This window comes from Rousettus aegyptiacus, unplaced genomic scaffold, assembly GCF_014176215.1.
Source record: "Rousettus aegyptiacus isolate mRouAeg1 unplaced genomic scaffold, mRouAeg1.p scaffold_m13_p_14, whole genome shotgun sequence".
Taxonomy (NCBI): Eukaryota; Metazoa; Chordata; class Mammalia; order Chiroptera; family Pteropodidae; genus Rousettus; species Rousettus aegyptiacus.
In genome coordinates, this window is record NW_023416289.1 from 59,339,625 (window position 1) to 59,359,846 (window position 20,222).

Consider the following 20,222-nt stretch of genomic DNA (forward strand, 5'->3'; position numbering starts at 1 on the left):
GTCCCTTGGGTGCATTACACTCGTCTCTTGTCATATGTTTGAAAATTTCCATAACCCAACGTTAAGAAAAGGTATGTTGAAATGACTGTACTATTATTCGTCTCACCAGCACTACAAATGAGCATAATTAATTTGAGCATGCTTCGTATTTGGGCTTCGATTTGATTTCTCCCTTTGGCCAGGAGGAGAGCCAGGTTGAAGAAAGGCTGGGGCATGCGTGGAGACACCCCGGGCAGGGCTGGGGCGCTGTAGCCAAGGCAGGCGACGGAAGAGGCGGAGCGCAGAGGCAACTCTTGGGGTCTCATCTTCGTTGAAATCAACTTTTGAGCATTCGATTTTCTCTACTCTATGCTGGTCTATACAGCTCATGCTATCATGCCGGAGAGCAAGAATGACAGAAAGGTGTTTCGATGTGGTCTTAGGAGGGTACTGTGGCGAACTCTGTGTTGCATTATCCAGCGGAGCCTGCACTGACTGGGAAAGTGTCTGGAGTGGGGGTGGGAGTGGCTGAGCGGAGCTCATCCCTGCGGAACGCAGCTGAGGCCGGACACTCTCAGAGCTGAAGTCACCCCGGAAGCTCAAGGCCCCGCCAGGACAAGAGATGCAACACACTTATACCTCAGGAAGGGCCTGCGCTGCCTTGCGTTTCCCGCACTTTTGCATACTTGCCATGGGATAAGGACATGACCAGACTATGGGGATGCCAGAGGCCCCCGGAGAGAAGAGTCTCAACTGTGAGCTAGAAGGGAAGGGGGCCAGGTGGGTGGGAGATGGGCGAGGGGAGAAAGGCCAGGCATTCAGAGCGCCTGGAATGGAGGGGGAGCTGTCTGAAGGGCTAGTGGCCGGGCCAGGCGGGCAGCTAGAGATGTACGTAGCCGTGACGAGGGCCCGCTTGTAAGGGCCAAGGAGCACTCACTCCTCTGGGCAAAGCGCGTCCCAACCACGCAACGATGGACCTCAGACCATAACCGTCTCCTCTGCTAAACATCGGTCAGGACACTGTTCAAGTGCTGGGCCTTGGATCTAACTTGAACATGTGGAAAATTAGGGTCGGGAAGATACAGAGGAGGGAAAAGGTGGCTCATGAGTATGAATGGCAGTCGTCGAAGCTGTTTTTCCCGCCAACTGTCTCGAGGACTACGAGAGGTTACCAGTCTCCATCTCTGGGAAGGTCCGAGCAGGGCAAACAGCCGCGCCACGTCTGGCTTCTGTTAGAACTCGCCTGGGAGGACACGCACTGAAACGAGCCATTCGAGGACGCGGCGGGACAGGCGCCCGGAAGAGTGTCAAAAACTGGCCCGTGCTCAGTGCTGCCTCCACCACCGGTGGATGGGAGGAACTGGCCTTGTTCGCTGGACCCCAAATTTCGATCGTGACTGGTCAATCACGAGTGATTCATGACCATTAACAACACGAAGCTGTTCTCACAGTTCACCCGCAAAGGGACCTGAGTTGACATTCAGTGTTTCTTCTGGTTTTCACCCAAGGCCCTCAGAACATTTTCTAACAGAAATGAGCCAAACTTCACAAATATACCCAAGGGTTAGATGTGGCCTCTCACTTTACAGCTGAGACTAGAAAACAAAGCATGAAGTGATTCGCCCAGTCGACTAATGATTTGTGTCCTGTCCATGATGGGCTGGGGGAGGGTGGGGACAACCCGGCTCTCCTTTCTGGCTCCAGCATCTAATTAACTCCCTTCAAGCAACACAGCAGAGCCATATTGACGCTGGTCACGCACCAAAGGTAACTGAACCGGAGGGTCCAGGAGCAACGAGCAGCACAAAATCCTGAGTCACGGCCAACGTGCTCTTGAGTTTCAGGCTGGGCTACTGAGATGCGAGCCGAGAAGGGGGCGATCACAGCCCCGCTGATGGCCACATTGGAAGCGCAGTGACACACGGGAACCTGGCGTGACCCTTCCTTGGCTAAGCCATTCGCGGCCCTGAAGCAAATGTAACAACCTCGACCTTCGGAATGGGGTTTACATGTCAGATCACGACTACGTACAAGAATCAAAACGCTGCGCACAGTAGCCAGTTGCTGCTTTAAAATGGCTTCAAGTGACTTCTGGTTATAACTGGAACAGGGTTTGGTAAATTATAGTCCAGTCTACGAGCTAAAGCTGGTCTTGCATTAAGAATGGTTTTCGTGTTTTTAAAGGGGTATAAGAAAAAACAAACAAATAACAAAATATATGACAAAAGATCCTATGTGGTGCACAAACCTAGATATATTTTCTGGTCCTTTCCCAAAGTTTGCTGAACCCTGATCTAGAACAAGATCCTATTACCTTTCATTTAATTTCGTCTGTATCAACCTATATTTAATAATTGGCTCTTCAAGAGGCAATCCTGGATGTGAACCGGGTTAGCATTCTTTCCCCGGCTTCATTATAGATGAGCATGTTCAAATGATGAACTAACCCGCCCTGGGGATGTGGCTCTGGGTACAGCAGCATGGCTGGCAGGTAAGAGGGCCGCTGGACCAGTGCCCGAGGGCAAGCAGGAGCCAGTACGTAACAGAAGTGTGGAGAAGAAACAAGCTTAATTTTGCTTTGTTCCTTGTTTTTTTGTGTGTGGTTCAGGATTAGGAAGACTCTTGTTTCAATGTCCCTTCCTCCAAAACATTCCCTCCTTAGAAAATAAATGTCATTTAAATTAAAAAGCTTTTAAGCACCAGCATAGGGCAGTGCAGGCATCCAATGGGTATTCGGCTTTGGCTTAAGTCAATATATGGTGTCATCCAATGTTAAAAACCCAGAGTGCCTTAAGTCCAAGTTTTCCTTTTAAAAGATTACAGTTCGTTCCATCTTCAAATGCCTCAGCTTACCTCCTGAGCTAGCATCTACATCCGCAAGTGGAATCCCACAGATTAACCTCTCTCGAGCACCATGGAGAAAGAAGGTTGGAAACGAAAATCTAAAGTTTCATTTCTGTGAGCTTGAAGGATCTGGGGACCCGGAGACGACTGTGGACTGTGTGCGTCTTCAGGACAGAGAGCTCACACGTGATGCTTCCTGTGAGGCATCACGGAGACCCAGGATGTGGTGTTGTCATTAGCATTTTAATGGCAAACGCTTACCTCCAGCCAAATGTCCGCCACGTCGTGCACGATCATCACGAGGGTTCCGCTGCGAATGTAATTCGCACACCAGGAGAAGCTCATCAAACTGATAGCAGCCAGGTGGTGGATGACGTGAGCTAGGAAATCCTACATGATGAGGGGCAATGGAAACCATTAAGCAAACGCGGTGATGTCCCGGTCACTGGAAGAGCTAACACTATACGAACAATAACTTTAAAAAAACGAATAACTTACAGCTGCATGTTTTAAAATTAGCGAAATGCTTTCACCGTGATTCTTAAATGTAATCCTCGTGAGGGAGCTGGGGCAAGAACTGTCCTCACGGATGAAGTCACTTAACTTGGACAGGGCGTTCAACAGTGCCATCTAAGCCCTAACGTCCGCCGCTCTTCCACTGTCCCATGCTGGATATGCGTACGCGCACACACACACACGCACGCATATTCCTGTGTACATTTACCTTTATTGTCTATTGCCTGTCTAAGTCCTAAAACAAAAGTGCACAACCATTAAAATAAGAGTTACTCCACACGAAAGAAGTAACAAATGAAAGTAGAACAACCATGCTCGCAAAGCCAGGCTGAGGGAAGTCACCACAACTGAGCGCAAAAACTCAAAGGTTTTTGGTAAAGAAGGCATACAAATGGCCAATAAGCACATGAAAATGTGCTCAAACTCATTAGCCCTCAGGAAAACGCGGATCACAACCACAATGGGATACTACTTCACACTGAACAGGATCGCTAGGATAAAAAAAAAGATAGACAATAACAAGTGTTGGCAAGGACATGGAGAAACTGGAGCCCTTGAACGTTGCCAGCAGGAATGTGAAATGGTGTGTTCAGTAGTCTGGTGATTCCCCAAAAGGTCAAACACAGAATTACCATATAGCCCAGTAATTCCATTCTTAGATAGAAATACATCTGTCCATGCAAAATTTGTATATGAATGTTTATAGCAGCATTATTCATAATAGCCAAGAGGTGGAAACTATGCGAATATCCACCAACAAGCAAACGGATAAGCAAACTGCAGTATATCCACGCACTAGACTGTTATTCAGCAATAAAAAGAAATTAAACACTAACACGTGCTACAACATGAGTGAACCTTGAGAACATCAGGCTAAGTTGCACGATTCCATTTACATGAGATGCCCAGGAGAGGCAAATCCACTGAGACGGAAAGTAGATTAGGGGCTGCCTAGGGCTGGGGAAGTTGGGAGCAATGGGAGGTAATGGGAATGTTCTAAAACTGGGGCGATGACTGCAGAACTCCGTGAATGCACTTTAGAAAGATGAACTGTGTGGCATGTGAATATCTCAATACAAATGATTTTTTTTTAAGCTTAAAGGTTTCAGTTTCCATGTAGCCAAAGTAAAAGAGTAAGCATGAAAATAACATTAGCCTAATTTATTGAGCACTTACTGTATGCCAGGTAGTGCTTTATATGGATTCACTTGCTGAATCTTCACAGCAAGCAGAGGAGACAGGGACTAAAGAAAGCGAGTTTAGTGAGTTTAACCAATGAACTCGAGTGGGGAAGCCAGAGATTCAAACCCAAGCAAACTGCCCCCAGAACCTGTTCTTTACCCGACTCCTAATAGTTTTATGTCTCTGACGATATGTGTTTACAAACATCTAACAAATATCTACATTTAATTTTTGAAAAGGTACCCGATGCACTTGTAAATGTCAGAGCAGGAAATCGAGAAAGAATCATCAACCTATCCAAGTATATCTATGAAGAACTTCCTAAAAATGATTATTTTCAATTCTATCCTTTGAGGAAATGACTCGATTATCTTCGAAATTAGAGGTGCTGTCATGTTTCACTACAAACACTTACCAAGCCACCCAAGCATGAGCATAATTTACACTACTCTATGTGTTATAAAAAGCAAAAAAGCTATGATCTGGAACTAAACACACATAAAAATACGATTTAAAGATTAGGATTGGGGCAGGGGATAAAATTTTTTGAACAAACAAATAAAGTAGCTTTGTAAATAAGACACTTACCTTCCTCTTGACATCGGAGCCCAGGCTGAATATGAGAGACCAATAAAAACTCATCTCCAAGATGTAGTACCAGTACTGAGACGGCAGCAAGGGCTGAGAAAAACAGGGGTATTCGCGACTTTAATGTCACCATATAAACAACTCACTTAAAGGATTAAAATTATCGTTCCTATTTATGTTACACAAAATGCTCCCAAATAATAACGCTTTACATTTCAACTTCTGAAAAGAAATTGGAGATAATATTTTGGGATATTTTATTTCTCAAAGGGTGGACAAGAATTTCAAAATCAAGTTAAATGTTTTATTTAAATGTTAATTAAACTACAACAGGTATAACTACCTTATTTAGTTGATCGAGAGTTGAATTGGAAAAAGCATTAAAAAATATTGACTTAAGGACAAAGACTAGTTTGTTCTGCAGGTCCCACAATCTACCTTGTTTTGTGTTTCTTGCACGCTACTCAAAATATGATATCCTAACCTTTTTTCTGGTGATGGGCTGGTGATCCGAACTGGCCCATTCTCAAATAGGACAGTAATAAAATATACAGAGTTATTTAAGTACTCAAAAAATGTCTTCTGAAAAAAAGTGAGATCCCCACAACCAGAACTTTCTTTAATATTGCTGTAGTTGGTGGGGTGGGTGCTTATTTTAGCTAAACTGAGATATTACCTCACTTGTTGTGCTGAGTTGTTACATTAACGCCCCCGATGAATCTCGCCTTCTGCTGCCCGTGCCCTAGCATAGTCTCCTCCCACATGACCATGAACTAGTGGCTGGGTGTTGGTCAAGGGGAAATGGCAAGTACGATGCAGGCAGAGACTTCCCAAGCATCACATAAAAAACCCGAGCTATCCCACCGGAGGCCATGAAGTGGAGAATCGAGGTGCTCGCTGCCAAAAATATGAATGAGGACGCCGAGGACATGAGCCATCCCCTAGCCAACCTCTGACTGACGGAAAACACGTGCATGAACCCAGCCTGTCACCGCACGGAGCAGCACCACTCGGCTGCGCCTCGCCCAAATGGTCAACCCTGGCCATGAGCACATAAATGGTGTTGTTTTAAGGCACTATTTTGGGGACAGTTTGTTATGCGCTAATGGAGAACTGGTGCGCTTGTGAAGTTAAGAGTAAGTCAGAGGTAGAAGCTGATGACATCGGGGTTTGGCTTAGAGCCTAAGTGCCTTATGGTCTGACCTCTTTCGACTTTTAATACTGAGGCTAACACATTAAAAGGAATAATTTTCTGGTCAACTCATCATCTCCAATAAAGTCATAAAAAATGAGACAGAGTTTCTGCTTTCTTCTATGACAAACGGCTTAGATGAGACTAACTCTCCTAGTGGGAACGACTAAAAAAAAAAATCTGGATGAAATACAGAAAGAATATCTGTTTGAAGCCATCAGAGATAAACCAAGGCGTCTGGAAGCTGTGAAGCCCAAGTCTCGAAGAGAAGAAAAATACATTGAAGTGAATCCTTTCTTTCAAGTGAATCCTTAATTCAAGAAGTACTAGAAATGCTAAGCAGAAAAGAAAAATACATCTCTGTGTAATGTAGCATAACCTACACTCAGTATGGAGCCCAGAGAGAAGCAGGAGAAATGAAGGAGGACTTCCGGTTGTCCAGGAAGTGCCAGGAAGTGCACTGGTGTTCAGGACCAGCTGAGGAGACGGAAGTTTGGGAAACACTATGATCTGTGAGTCGGTTGGTTAGTCTGTCTGCCTGCCTGTCTGTCTATCAATCAATCAATCAATCAATCAATCAATCAATCATCTGTCTACTTACCTACCTACCTATTATCTATCTTATCTTATCTAATCTATCATCTATCTATCTATCTATCAATCATCTATCTATCTATCATCTATCTATCGAATCTATCTATCTATCTATCTATTTTCAAGATTTTTATTACAATATAGCTAGCACACAATAGTGCATTATCCCCAGGTGCACACCTGTTCCTTAACCTCCATATACCTAAATAAGCGACCACCACAAGTCCAGCAACCATGTGACACCGCACAATGCCACCACGATACCACTGGTCCCCGACCGCACTCCCCGCACTGCACACATTCCCAGGAGCCACTGCTCTGAACCTGGAAGCGTAAACTCCTCATTCCCCGCACCCCTCTGCCCCCCTTGTTTTATTTTTCAATGACAACTGACAGCCGATATTACTTCATATTAGTTTCAGATGTACGGTGGGGAGACATCTACATAATTGATGAAGCAATCCCCCTGACTCGTCTAGTACCCGCCTGACACTGTGCATACTTATTATCATATTCCTGATCATGTTCCCCGTGCTTTCCGGCCTCCTGACTTTCCTAATCACCAGTTTGCACTTTATCCCTTCACCCTTTCAGCCCCATACACCCCTCCCATCTGGCAACCCTATATCTATGAGTCTGTTTTTTTGTTTCTTTTGTTCCTTAGATTCCACATATAAGTGAAGTCATATGGTATTTGTCTTTCTCTGTCTGACTTATTTCACTTAGCATAATACCTTCCGGGTCCACCCATGATGTTGCAAATGGTTAAGATTCTTTTCTTTTCTTTTTCTTTCTTAGTTTCTTGTTGTTATTTTTTAGTGGATTTTCGTGGGTGTTATTTTTCTACAATGGGAAGGGAGGAACTGGGGCTGAACGTACTGCAATCCAGCACTAAGCAGTCTATTAATTTCTATTCTTATTTTAGATTCTTCTCTTCTCTCTCTTCTCTTTCTTCTCTTCTCTTTCTTCTCTTCTCTTTCTTCTCTTTCTTTTACGGCTGAATATTCCATTGCATCCTCTTCTTTATCCAATAGTCTATTGATAGGCACTTAGGTGGCTTCCATATCTTGGCTATTGTAAATAGCATTGCAGTGAACATAGGAATGCGTATCTTTTTGAATTACTGTTTTGGATTTCTTTGGATAAATACTCAGAAGTAGAATTGCTGGGTCATATGATAATTCTATTTTTAATTTTTTGAAGAACCTCCATATTGTTTTCCATAGTGGCTGCACCACTTTGCAACTCCAACAGCGCATGAGAGTTCCCTTTTTTCCACATCCTCATAAACATTTGTTGATTTATTGGCGATAGTCATTCTGACAGGTATGAAGTGATAGCTCGTTGTGGTTTTGATTTGCATTTTTCTGATGATTAGTGACAGTGAGCATCTTTTCATACATCTATCTGCCATCTCTATGTCCTCTTTGGAGAAATGCCTATTCAGGTCCTCTGCCCATTTTTTAATTGGACGGTTAGGGTTTTTATTTTCATGTATTTATTTATTTTTGGCGTTGAGTGAGTTCTTTATACATTTTGGATATTAACCCCTCATTGGATGTATCATTGGCAAATATTGTCCCCCATTCAACAGATTGTCTTTTTGTTTTGTTAATGGTTTTCTTTGCTGTGAAAAAACTTTTTAGTTTGATGTAGTTCCATTTGTTTATTTTTTCTTTTGTTTCCCCTGCTCAAGGAGATACATAAAAATAGAAATTACTAAGAGCAAAGTCGGAGAGTTTACTATATATGTTTTCTGCTATGAGATTTATGATTTCAGGTTTTACATTTAAGTCGTTAATCCATTTTGAGTTTATTTTGTATATGGTATAAGAAGATGGTTCACTTACATTTTTTTGCGTGTTATCTGTCCAGTTTTCCCAACGTCATTTATTGAACAGGCTGTCTTTACCCCACTGTATATTCTCTACTCTTTATTCATAGATTAATTGTCCATATGTGCGTGGGTTTATTTCTGGGCTCTCTATTCTGTTCCATTGATCTATGTGTCCGTTTTTATGCCAGTACCATGCTGTTTTGATTACTGTAGCCTTATAATATAGTTTGATATTACATATTGTGATACCCCTAACTGTTCTTCTTTCTTGAGATTACAGTGACTATTCAGGGTTTATTTTTTTTCTTGCTCCATTTAAATTTTAGGATTATTTCTTGTAGTTCTGCGAAACATGCCATTGGTATTTTGATAGGAATTGCGTTAAATCTATAGATTGCTTGCTTTCGATAGTATGGACATTTTAATGATATTAAGTCTTCCTATTCATGAACATGGTATGTGCTTCCATTTATTTGTACTTTCTTCAATTTCTTCAATGTCTTATAATTTTCTGAGTACAGGTCTTTTACCTCTTTGGTTAAATTTATTCTTAGGTATTTTATTTTTTGATGCATTCATAAATGGGGTTGTTTTCTTAAATTTCTCTTTTTGATAATTTGCTATTGGTGTATAGAAATGCAACTGATTTCTGAATATTAATTTTGTACCCTGCTACTTTACTGACTTCATTTATCAGTTAATAGTTTTTAGGTAGAATCTTTAGCATTCTCTCTCTATATACAATATCATGTCATCTGCAAACAGTAAGTTTTACTCCTTCCTTTCCAATTTGGATGCTTCCTATTTCTTTTTCTTGTCTGACTGCTATGGCTAGAATACAATGTTGAATGAAAGCAGTGAAAGTGAACACCCTTGTTTTGTTCCTGATCATAAGGAAAATGCTTTCAGCTTTTCGCCACTGAATATAATGTTAGCTGTGGATTTGTCATACACGGCCTTATTATGTTGAGTTATGTTCTCCTTATTCCCACTTTGTTCAAAGTTTTATCATAGATGGATGCTGGACTTTATCAAATACTTTTTCTGCATCTTTGATATGATCAGATGATCTTTATCATTTTTTTTATGTAGTGTATCACGTTAATTGATTTACAGATATTGAACCAAACTGCCTTCCCAGGAATAAATCCCACTTGACCATGGTGTATGATCTTTTGAATGTATTGTTAAATTAAGTTTGCTAATATTTAGTGGAGGATTTTTGCATTTATGTTCATCAGGAATATTAATCTATAATTTTTTTTTTTTTTTTTGTAATTTCTTTGTCTGGTCTTAGAATCAGAGTAGTAGTGGCATCATAAAATAAGGTTGGGAGCCTTCCATCCTCTCGAATTTTAGTCCGAGAAGGATAGGTGTTAATTATTCTTTTAATGCTTGGCAAAATTCATCTGTGAAACCATCTGGTCCGGGACTTCTGTTTGTGAGGAAGTTTTCGATTACTAATTTGATTTCGTTAGTAGTAATGGAGCTATTCAGATTTTGTTTCTTCTTAATTTAGTCTTGGAAGATCGTATGTTTCTAGGAAGGTACCTATTTCCTCCAGATTGTCAACTTTGTTGACATATAACTGTATGTAGTATTTTTCTTACAATCCTTTGTGTTTCTGTGGTGTCAATTATCAATTTAATTTCCAATTATATTTATTTGAGTCTTCTCTCTTTTTTCCTTGACAAATTTGGTTAAAGCTTTATCTATTTTGTTTATCTTTTCAAAGAACCAGCCCTTGGTTTCACTGATCTTTTGAGTATTTTTTTGGACTCCATTTTATTTATTTCCATTCTGATCTTTGTTATGTCCTTCCTTCTACTCACTTTGGGCTTTTTTTGTTCCTGTTCTTTTTCTAGTTCCTTTAGGTATAAGATTAGGTTGTTTATTTGAGATTTTTCTTGTTTCTTGAGGTAGGCCTGTATAGCTAGGAATTTCCCAATTAGGACTTCTTTTGCTGTGTCCCATGAATTTTGGGTCATTGTATTTTCGTCTTCATTTTTCTCAAGGTCTCTTTTGAGTTCATTGTGAACTCGTTCATTGTGCAGTAGCACATTACTAGCTTGCATGTGCTTGTGTTATTCAGTTTTTTTCTTGTACATGATTTCTAGGTGCATACCATTGTGATCGGATTTGTGTATGATTTCAATCTTCTTACATTTATTGAGACTTGTTTCATGGCCTAATATGTGGTCTATCTAAGCATCTTTATAACTATTGCTTAGAATTCTGTATCTGATAAATTGCTTGCCTCCATTTCATTTAGTTCTTCTTCTGGAGTTTTCTCCTGTTCTTTCATTTGGTACTTGCATTTTTTTTGTTTGTTTGATACTCATTCTGGCTACCTCTCAGTGTTTGTTTCTATGTGTTAGGTAGATCTGCTACGTCTCCCAGGCTTGGCAGGGTGGCCTTATGTGGTTGGTGTCCTATGTGACTCAGTGGCACATTATCCCTGGTCATCTGAGTCAGATTCTCCAGGTGTGTCCCTTGTGACGGTTGGGTGTGCCTTCTTGCTATAGTTGAGCCTTGATTGCTGTTGGCACATCAGTGGGTAGGACTGGCCACGCCCACAGCCTATGAGCTCTTGTGTGGCTGCTGATCCCATGGCCTGGGATTCCCCCAGCAGGCTCTGGTACCTGCTGAGACCACTCTTTGGGTATGCCACTTGGGCAAATCAGGTGGTGCTCTGTTACGGTTTGAAGCCAGCTACCAGATGTACTGGTTTGGGGGCCATATGGAAAGGGCTCCTGTGTAGGCCAACATCATCCATTACCTGTGACTTATCTGGGGCTACCTGGTAGGGGTTACAAAGTGATCCATAGTTGATTGCTGCCTGTGCTGAACCTGGCATGTGGGAGAGGTCATGTTATGAATCGAGGCTGGCCGTCTCTAGTACCAGGCTTGGGTCAGCTTAGCAAAAGGCCAAGACAACCCCTATATCTGCTACCACCTGCCAGCTGTCTATAAGGCTCAGCTGCTGAAAGAGCCTTGGGCAATATGGGTGGTGTGGGAGAGCTGGGTGGCGCAGGATGTCAGGGAGTCACCAGCATGGAGGCAGTGGTTTTCAATGGGTCATGCAGATTCAGATGTGGGGCCAGTGCTGAGCCTGGGGCCTCTCTGCTTAAGTCTCAGGGCACACTGAGGCCAGCCACTGCCCACCTGGGGCCAGCAGGTCACCCAAGAGATGTCCAAGAAAAACTGCAATACAGGCCATCGAGGGCTGCCTGCCAGATGCAAAAAGGCTCTGGTGTTTCACAAGTTGGGTGGGTGGAGTCCCAGACAGTCACCAGGGTAGAACGAATGGCGTTCACCAGGCCAATGAAAATTCAGATTGGCTGGGGTGAGAGGGGTGAGGGGCTCCACATGAGGACAGTGGCAGTTGTCTATCCAGCCCTTCCCCTGACGCCACACAACTCGGTCTCTCGCTGTATGTCTCTAGCACTTCCCTAGGTACTGCTCTTCTGCCGGCACCCAGGGCGAGCGCCTAAGGGTAAGAGTGTGTGCGCGGGCCCTTTAAGAGGTTGCCTGGATTTCCAGTTGCCTTCAATCTCACCCAAACAGATGGCTGACTTTCACAGCCAGATGTGGAGCTTGGGCCCCTCACTGTTCAGGGGGACATCTACAGCCGAGATAGCCCTACTTATTTTCCACCACCACATGTGGGTGCAAGGCCAACCTTGCTTCTTGTCTCTACCTCTCCTATCAGTCTTGAGATGGCTTCTTCTTTATATCTTTAGTTATAGGACCTCTGTTCATCTTGTCTTCAAATGGTTCTTCAGGGTGATTGTTATATATTTTAGTTATAACCAATATAAGAAACATTCTAGCAATATGAGTGAGTTGTAAATACATCTGCCCTCACGAAAAGTCTGAAGTCCACAGTGAATCAGCTCAATCACAGAAAAACATATAGGTGATCTGTCTCTACTTTAATTGCCTAACAGAGGTGAAAGAAAATTCTCTTAGGAGGAAGATAATAGCATCCTGAGCATCTATAAATTTTCATAAACAATGTCTGTCATTCAATCAAACATTAGCAAGCATAAAGGTACAGGAAAAAGAAATAGAACAGACCCACAGATGATAAAAGATTTTGGGCTTCTCAGACGTGGACCTTAAGATAACTCTAAATACTTGGTTAAAGTGCAGGAAATTTCAAGAGGTAACTGGAATCCATAAAAAAAGAAAGAAAGGAATGAAAATTTGAAAACTGAAAGGTACAATAACTAAAATTGAGAACTCAAAAGATGTGTTTAATAGTAGATTAGACACTGCTGAGAAAATCACTAGTGAACTGGAGAACGTAAAAGTAGAAAATTCCAGAACTATGAAGAGTCTGATTTTATCCTACTTGCAAGTGAGCTTTGCCAGTTTCATGAATCCTGATAGAAAATATGAGACTCCCGGATCAGAGATAAAGGGTAGCTTGTTACAGTAATACTGTTGCCAGAATATCAAAATTTGTGCCAATTCTCCCATCCCAATTCCCACAGGGTTAATATAAAACACGTATCTCGGGGGACGATATGAGGGGTCTGATCACGGAAGTAAGGGAGGGACTTACCTGTCTTGGATAGCCATTCCACACCTCCCAGAGGTCGTATACCCAAGGTTTCTGAAAAGACAAGGAGCCAAGTGAGAAAAAATAAGTTTGTCTAAGTCGAAGGCTGATTTCGACAGAAAAACGTAAACCCTTCGGGATGTCACAGGTGGGTGGCAAACAGTGCAGTAAATGCATGTTTGTCACCTTCCTGTTGCTCCTGCTGAACAACTCGCTCCCTCTGTTGGAATTCACACGTGTTCCTATACAACACCACTGTGACAGTCACAGTTTCTAGTGCATCTGGGACCAAAATCAGTCCTATCTCACAGAGCAAATTATTGCAAACAATCATTTTGAATAATTTCTAACAAGATTGTTAAATTATTAGAACCAACTGGATGACTGCTTCTGTAGTAATAAAAATATCTCGATGTATCTGCAGCAATAAAATATCTTAAGAGAAATCTTAAAAGAAGCTTGAGAGAAGTCTCTAAAAGCCAGTTATCTTCTGTTTTCTGTGAACAATTTACTATTACATTTACACATCACTTAATAAGGTAATCATTTAATAATTAACTTAAACAGACAATGCAAAGGGAATGTGGAAAGAGGAGATTCTGTTTTTGACGGGTGAGTGATGAAAGTCTTCATGGAACAGTGGCATCTGATATGGGACTAGATGAAATGTGACAGGCAGAGAAAGAGGTGGGAAGGGTAAGGCATTTCTGACAGAGGGAATAAAATGTGCAAAAATCCAAAAGTGAGGATGTATCAGGTTGTCAGGAGTCCAGTTTAGTTGGTGCATGAGTGGAAACAGAAAGAGATTATGTTTAAAAATTAACTTTGCAAATGCAAAGCTAAATGAAGGCTTTGAAAGACAAAGACAGATGCAGAAGTTGGTACTCTAGAGATTAGAAGTTTAAGAGTTAGTCATCTTTTGAAGGTATTATATCCTAAGGAAATCACAGGCAGTAATTATAAAGATTAAAGACAAGTTCCAATCAAAGATATCAAAAAGACAACTTACATCATAAAGAAACGCAATTCCAGCGATCATAATCATTAAGTAAAATGCAAATCGCCAGCTGCCAAAAAAAAAAAAAAAAAAACTTGTAAAGGTGATTAACATTTGAAGAGAAAAACATTTGGTATAACAGAAAGAACAAACATTCTGGAGTCAGACAAATCTAAGCTGATATCCTGGCTCTGCCACTTGTTAGATGGCTACGACCTTAGCTTGAGTCACTCAAACTCAGGGAGGCTCAACTTCTTCCTCTGTAAAATGCGAATAACATACCTAAAAACGTAAAAAGAAGTGAAGATAATGTGTGGAAAATACTGATCAGAGTGTCTAGTATGAAGTAAACACCAATAAATGGTAACTGGGATTGTTATTGTGCTTAACCCGGTTCCTAGCACATAATAAATGATGATTTGATGTTAGTATTATCTAACCACTTATTTTGTCCTCATTTAATTCCCAGTGAAAAGGTTTCCATGTGGCTAGACTTTAGTCTTGTCTCTGAAAAGCATATTTTCAAAGAATACTTTCCCTGTGATATGGAGCAAGACCTATAAATTAAGAGACTTAAAAGACATATCAACCAATTGTAATACATAGGCCTTGTTTAGATTCAAATGAACAAAATGCAAAGAAGATTATGTGACAAACAAGAAAAAATAAATACCGGTCGAATATTTGCCGTTATTAAACATTTTTTTTAAGATGTGATACTGGTGTGGTAATTATGTTTAAAAGTACTGTGGTAGGTATCTTTTAGAGATCTATATCAAAATATTTATAAATGAAATCACACAATGTCTGCTCTCTGCTTCAAAAGTAATCTTTCATCAAAATTGGATGAATATGGTCGAAAGGTACAAACTTTTAGTTACAAGATAAGCAGGTTCTGGGGGTGTGATGTATAGTACAGTCACTGCAGACGGCACTGCTGTGGGGTACGTTTGAAAAAGTCTAAGAAAGTAGATCCGAAAAGTTCTCATCGCAAGGAAGAAAACTTTTTCGTCTTTCTTTTTGCATCTATGTGAAATGATGAATTTTAACTAAACTTGTAACCATTTCACAATATATGTAGGTCAAGCCATCGCACTGTACCTCTTACATTTATACAGTGCTCTATGTCAATTACGTCTCAAATAAATTTTAAAAAAATACATGACCCATAAAAACAGCTGCGGCGGGGGAGTGGAGGAGGTGGGGCACAGATGACTCAGGATGACCTCGAGTCGATGGTCATTAAAGTTGGTGATGGACACATAGCATAACGGCCTTTCTGATTTTGTATTTAGTTATAGCTTGGCAAAGTAAAAAACTTTTTTTAATTACTGCTATTTTATCTAATGATTGTTGGAGCAACAATATTTTAAAAAATACTTGTTCCTTACATTTGATAATGCCTCACAGTGCTTTTCTCAACTTGCCTCTGAGGTAAAACAAGAAAGGGGAACAGTGACATCGTCCCACTCTGCGGCCGGAAACCCAGGCCCGCAAAGGCTCGGGCATGTCCCCAGCTCGCGCGCTGAGCAGTCACCAGCTGAGGCCGTATCTCTGGCCTCTGAACCCAGCAGTGTCTCCTGAACGTTGTTGCATAAGCTAGGTGACAGCTTCTCTCCGTGGCTTGTTTTGATTGAGAAAAAAGCAGGGTTCGATTACTCAGAGAGCTAAACCGTAAACACGCCCAAAGGGCATTTCATAAAATGAACTTGTTTTATTTATGGCTGGTCCAGCAAAGGCTCGCGCTTAGATGCGGGGAGCATTTCCTGAGTTCCCTGCTTATCTCGGCTAAACGAGAAGTGCAAAAAAAGGGGAGATCAGCCCTGCCAGGCCCCGAGGGAGCCCTGAGCCGCGGTGGCATGCCTCACCTCACATGTTTCTCAAACACACATTCACCTGGTGACCCTGTGCCCGGCACGTGCGTCACACAGCAATTTTCCTTCATAACAGGCTTATGAAGTAGGTACTATAATTCGCCCCCTTTGACGGTTCTCACGACAACCCTCAAAGGAGGTGGGATGGGCACGAAAGAACGCCGAGGTGAGAGAGGCCGCGTAACCCATCTGTGGCTGCACAGAAACGGCCAGATCCAAGTTCAGAATTCTAAGTGCCACGCCTCTTCTGGACCAGTCCTGGTCGGCTTCACCGCACTGTGCCCGCGGTTCTCACGGCGCACGTGGGGGGCCCCTGACGTCAGCGTTTGCAGGATGACGCCGGAATGCGCTCTGACTCTCGCGCTCGTCCCCTGGCCCGCGTTCCGTGGAGATTTCCAGAGGCCACGCGACACGCGGCGGGCGAAGGCATCGCGGTGGTGACGGCCGCCGGACTGTGCACCCGCGTCCTGCGGTCTTACGCTGTATGAACGTCCCGGGTCTAATTCCTAATAGTGTGATTACCAAGAGGCATCACACTAACAAGCAAACACTCTTCGGGGTCCTTTCATAGTTCTTAAGAGAGCGAAGGGGCCCTGAAACGGACAAGTCTGAGATCCACTACACGTCCCTAGTGACAAGAGGCTCAGCGATGCACTTACTGACGCCTCGTAGCTGCTTCCAGTGACCCTAAGGTGGCAAAAGTTCCTTTGTTTCCAGTCAAGGCTGAGATAAAAATAACTGGGAAGGGGAAAAAAAATAAAAAACCCTTCAAAAAAAAAAAATCTGGAAATTAACTAGTCAGGTCCAAACAGTACCGTTGAAAGGTGAGAATACAGATAAAATCAGGGAGGAACTGGGCAGAGTGACCTTGGGCCCATGGGGGACAGAAGGTGACAGAGCCGGAGATGGGGCTGAGTGAGAGGCCGAACAGAGCAAACAGGGGACTGGCCCCGGGGCCAATCCGGTCCTCACCCTGGATTAGAACCCTCCTGTCCACACGCCAGGTGCTGTTCTAACGAACTCTCTTCGCTAAATGCACTTGCTTATTAAACAACGACAAAAAAGAGGTCAGCTAATATGCAATCTGACTTAAAAATAAAGGATCTACTAGGAATTAAAGTACTTAAACACTGTGAAATGGGGTTCGGGGGGGCATTACAGGAAGTAAGCGAGGACGTAATCCACTCGACTCCAGCTGCTCGGAGCTAACCCGTCCCCGTGCGTGCTGTGGAGGGGCTTCTGCCTGCCGGGGTCATTGGGAAGAGCCTGGGGCTGGGAAGTGAGTTTCCTGAGGTTTCCAAAATGCCCAGGGTGGCCCCTCTTGCTGAAATTCCTGCAGCACACCCCAAAGCTGAGGGAGCCCCCCCGACCCGATTAAAGCATTTTGCTTTTAGCCTATTCGTTTAGTCCATAACCATGTTTAACAGTTTTCCGACTTGGAGGAAAACTGGAACGTAACTAGAGAGATGCAGCTTAAATCTGACTTGTGGCCCAGTTCTGTTTCCGGAACGCGTCAATAATTTCCGGCTGCCTTCAAATCACGCTTCCTTTTCCTAGGGAAATCCAACCCATCCTTCAAGGTGCAGCTCACGCCTAAGCTTTCTAAAAGGCCTTTCTCCAGTGTCTTCGGCCCCACGGACGCCATCTCCTCTGAGAGCCCGCAGCACAGGTAAACGCGACTGGCCGCAGGTGCCCAGGGCCATGTTCCTCTGGGTGTAGTGACTGCAGATGCTGCGGTTTCATAAGTCATAGTCTCGTCTTTCTGATGAGAGGTTTAAGGCCAATGACCGAGGCTTCCCCTTTTACTTCCTTCCTAAAAGCAAGGACCACGTACCGGTAGGAGAGCGCCATGTCCAGAGAAGGCGTCGTACGACCCTCCGCAGTGCCTGGTGGCTGATAATGGCGACGTGAAATCCTGTCCTCTAGCCTGACCTCTGTGGCCCACTCTCAGGGGACTCACCAGCAGCCAGATCCCCCAATGTCAGGCTCTGCTGACCCAGTTCCTTGCCACAGGGGTTCCCTGCTTGCTAAGAGGAGCGTTCGGTGGCAGGGGGCAGCGTGAGGGAGCACATGGCGTAGCAGAGGAAGATCACAGGACGGGAACGCAACGGCCCCGCCAACGGCAGGTCCACAGACTAGACGGACGCGTAGCTTCGCACCGGTTAAGCGGGGCCGGCCCCCCTCCCTGACGGCCTCGCGCTGTCGCTGGGGCATCAAAGAGCGGTTCGCTGGAGTCTGATTCACCTCAGGGACTTCCCTTCGGAGGAGGGTCACCTGCAGAAGGAGTGAACGAAGGGCCGCAGGGACACGGGAAGACGTCAGGCGGGGCCAGCTCCTTCCTGCAGCGTTCTGCGGTGACGGGTCAGAGAGGTTCGCTCCGGCCGCGCTGAGATCAGTGGCAACGCGACATTAACCCGTTTCTCGAGAGCTAGAAATCGCAAGACAAACCAGGCCGTGCCCTGCCAGCCGTCGGGGGAAAGGCGGCGGAAGGGGAGTTTCGAGACGCCCCGAAGACCTGGCCTCTGGACACCACCAGTTTCATATCCGGGTGACGGTGCCCAGGAGCGAGTTACAGGAAGCCACCGAAGCCAGCCTCGCACGGGCCGGCCACTTATCTGAGAGTCTTATGTCAGCTCCCTATCTATTTCACCACCGAAACACGAATGTCTGTTGAAAGTCACTCGGCAATGTGAGGACCTTAAGACAGGCGGAAAGAAGGACCGGAACGTGTGGAATGCGCAGACCGCGGCCTCAAACGCAACCCCGCAGCCCGCGCCTGTCCCCACGTAAAGGAGAGGAACAGAGTCCGAGCAATGACCTAGGTCGCTATTTTGGCACAGGTGTCAGTCTGGGCCACCGAGGGAGTGGCCTAAAGCGCTCCAGAATTCTACAGGGGAGGGAAACAAACAAACCAACCATCCAAAAAAAACAAAAACAAAAACAGAGTTCAAAGGAAACCAAAAACAACTGCAATGCGGCTCGCTCTTCTCAGAATGTATTCGAAGTCGCCAGTTCTGGCATAAAATGCTCCTTGGTGCCCGGACCAGCCTGCCCTCCCCGCCCCGGCACCCGCCCCGCACTAAGCGGCCTGGGAAATGCAGAGAAACCGGCCGCCCTGACCGACCGTCCACAGGCCGGGTGGGGTACGAGCCAAGTGAGGCAGAAAGAAGACCTCCCAGCTGGCAGCGTGAGCCCGGTGTGAACTAGGGCCGACCTCCACCTTTAGAAAAGATAAACACCGGTTAAGACATTTCTATGATTTTTCTGAACTTCCACATGAGTCTATAATACCTCCTGCTCATCTTAGTCCATCGCCTGCCCCGGTTCACTGGGAAGGAAACGGGAACACAGAGGGTAAACGAGTGCCTGGCCTACCACACCCGACTGGTAAGGCACACAGCTGGATGGCAGCTTTCCTTCGTGGCTTGTTTTGATGGAGAAAAAAGCAGGGTTTGATGACTGCCTCTTCCGCTCCAAACACAGGACTTTCTGAGATGCTCAATTCAAAACTGCAGCATTTCAAAAGCTCCAACGCCCGTTCTTACCAGGCTTCTTGGAATTTCTTCATTCTGCGCGGCCTGTCTTGATTGCGCCGACTCCTAAACCACCTCTCGACCTGGCGCTCTGTCAAGTTACACTTCTTTGCCAATCCATAAATATCAGTCTGAAAAGGGATGAGATGAATGAGTGAGTGATAAAGAGCAGAGTCAGACTGGCGGGCAGTCAAGAGACAGGGAGATGGGGTCACGAGAGGCTGCGCAACGGAGAGAAGACAGATTCTGCATTTGACCCCGAGCCAGTAAATTTATCTTTTTTTTTTGCTATGAAACCACGCGCACATGCGCATGCACACACACGCACGCACACACACAATGTTAGCATCCCAGAACTCTGAGTGACTGAAAGAGATCGATTCTCTGTACGTTCGTAGCAACCCATATGTTCAAACCGCATGTGCGAGCTCACTCGATCAGCTCGATTTTATTTGGGACCGCCTACATTTTATTTAGGGTACCAGGTAGAGCCTATCATTTAAGATGTCAATCAAATCC

General features: G+C 44.2%; 1 protein-coding gene across 2 annotated transcripts in view; it reads right to left on the reverse strand.

Moving 5' to 3' along the window:
• The window catches only part of CERS3 (ceramide synthase 3), a 94,488-nt gene that overhangs the window by 26,172 nt on the left and 48,094 nt on the right, over positions 1–20,222 (reverse strand). For both annotated transcript variants that reach the window (XM_016154925.2, XM_016154926.2), the window contains exons 4-8: positions 19,716–19,834; positions 14,309–14,366; positions 13,303–13,353; positions 5,110–5,202; positions 3,085–3,213 (exon numbers count right to left, since the gene is read on the reverse strand). In XM_016154925.2, the coding sequence (XP_016010411.2) occupies positions 3,085–3,213; positions 5,110–5,202; positions 13,303–13,353; positions 14,309–14,366; positions 19,716–19,834 (450 nt within the window). The remainder of the gene's footprint in view (positions 1–3,084; positions 3,214–5,109; positions 5,203–13,302; positions 13,354–14,308; positions 14,367–19,715; positions 19,835–20,222) is intronic.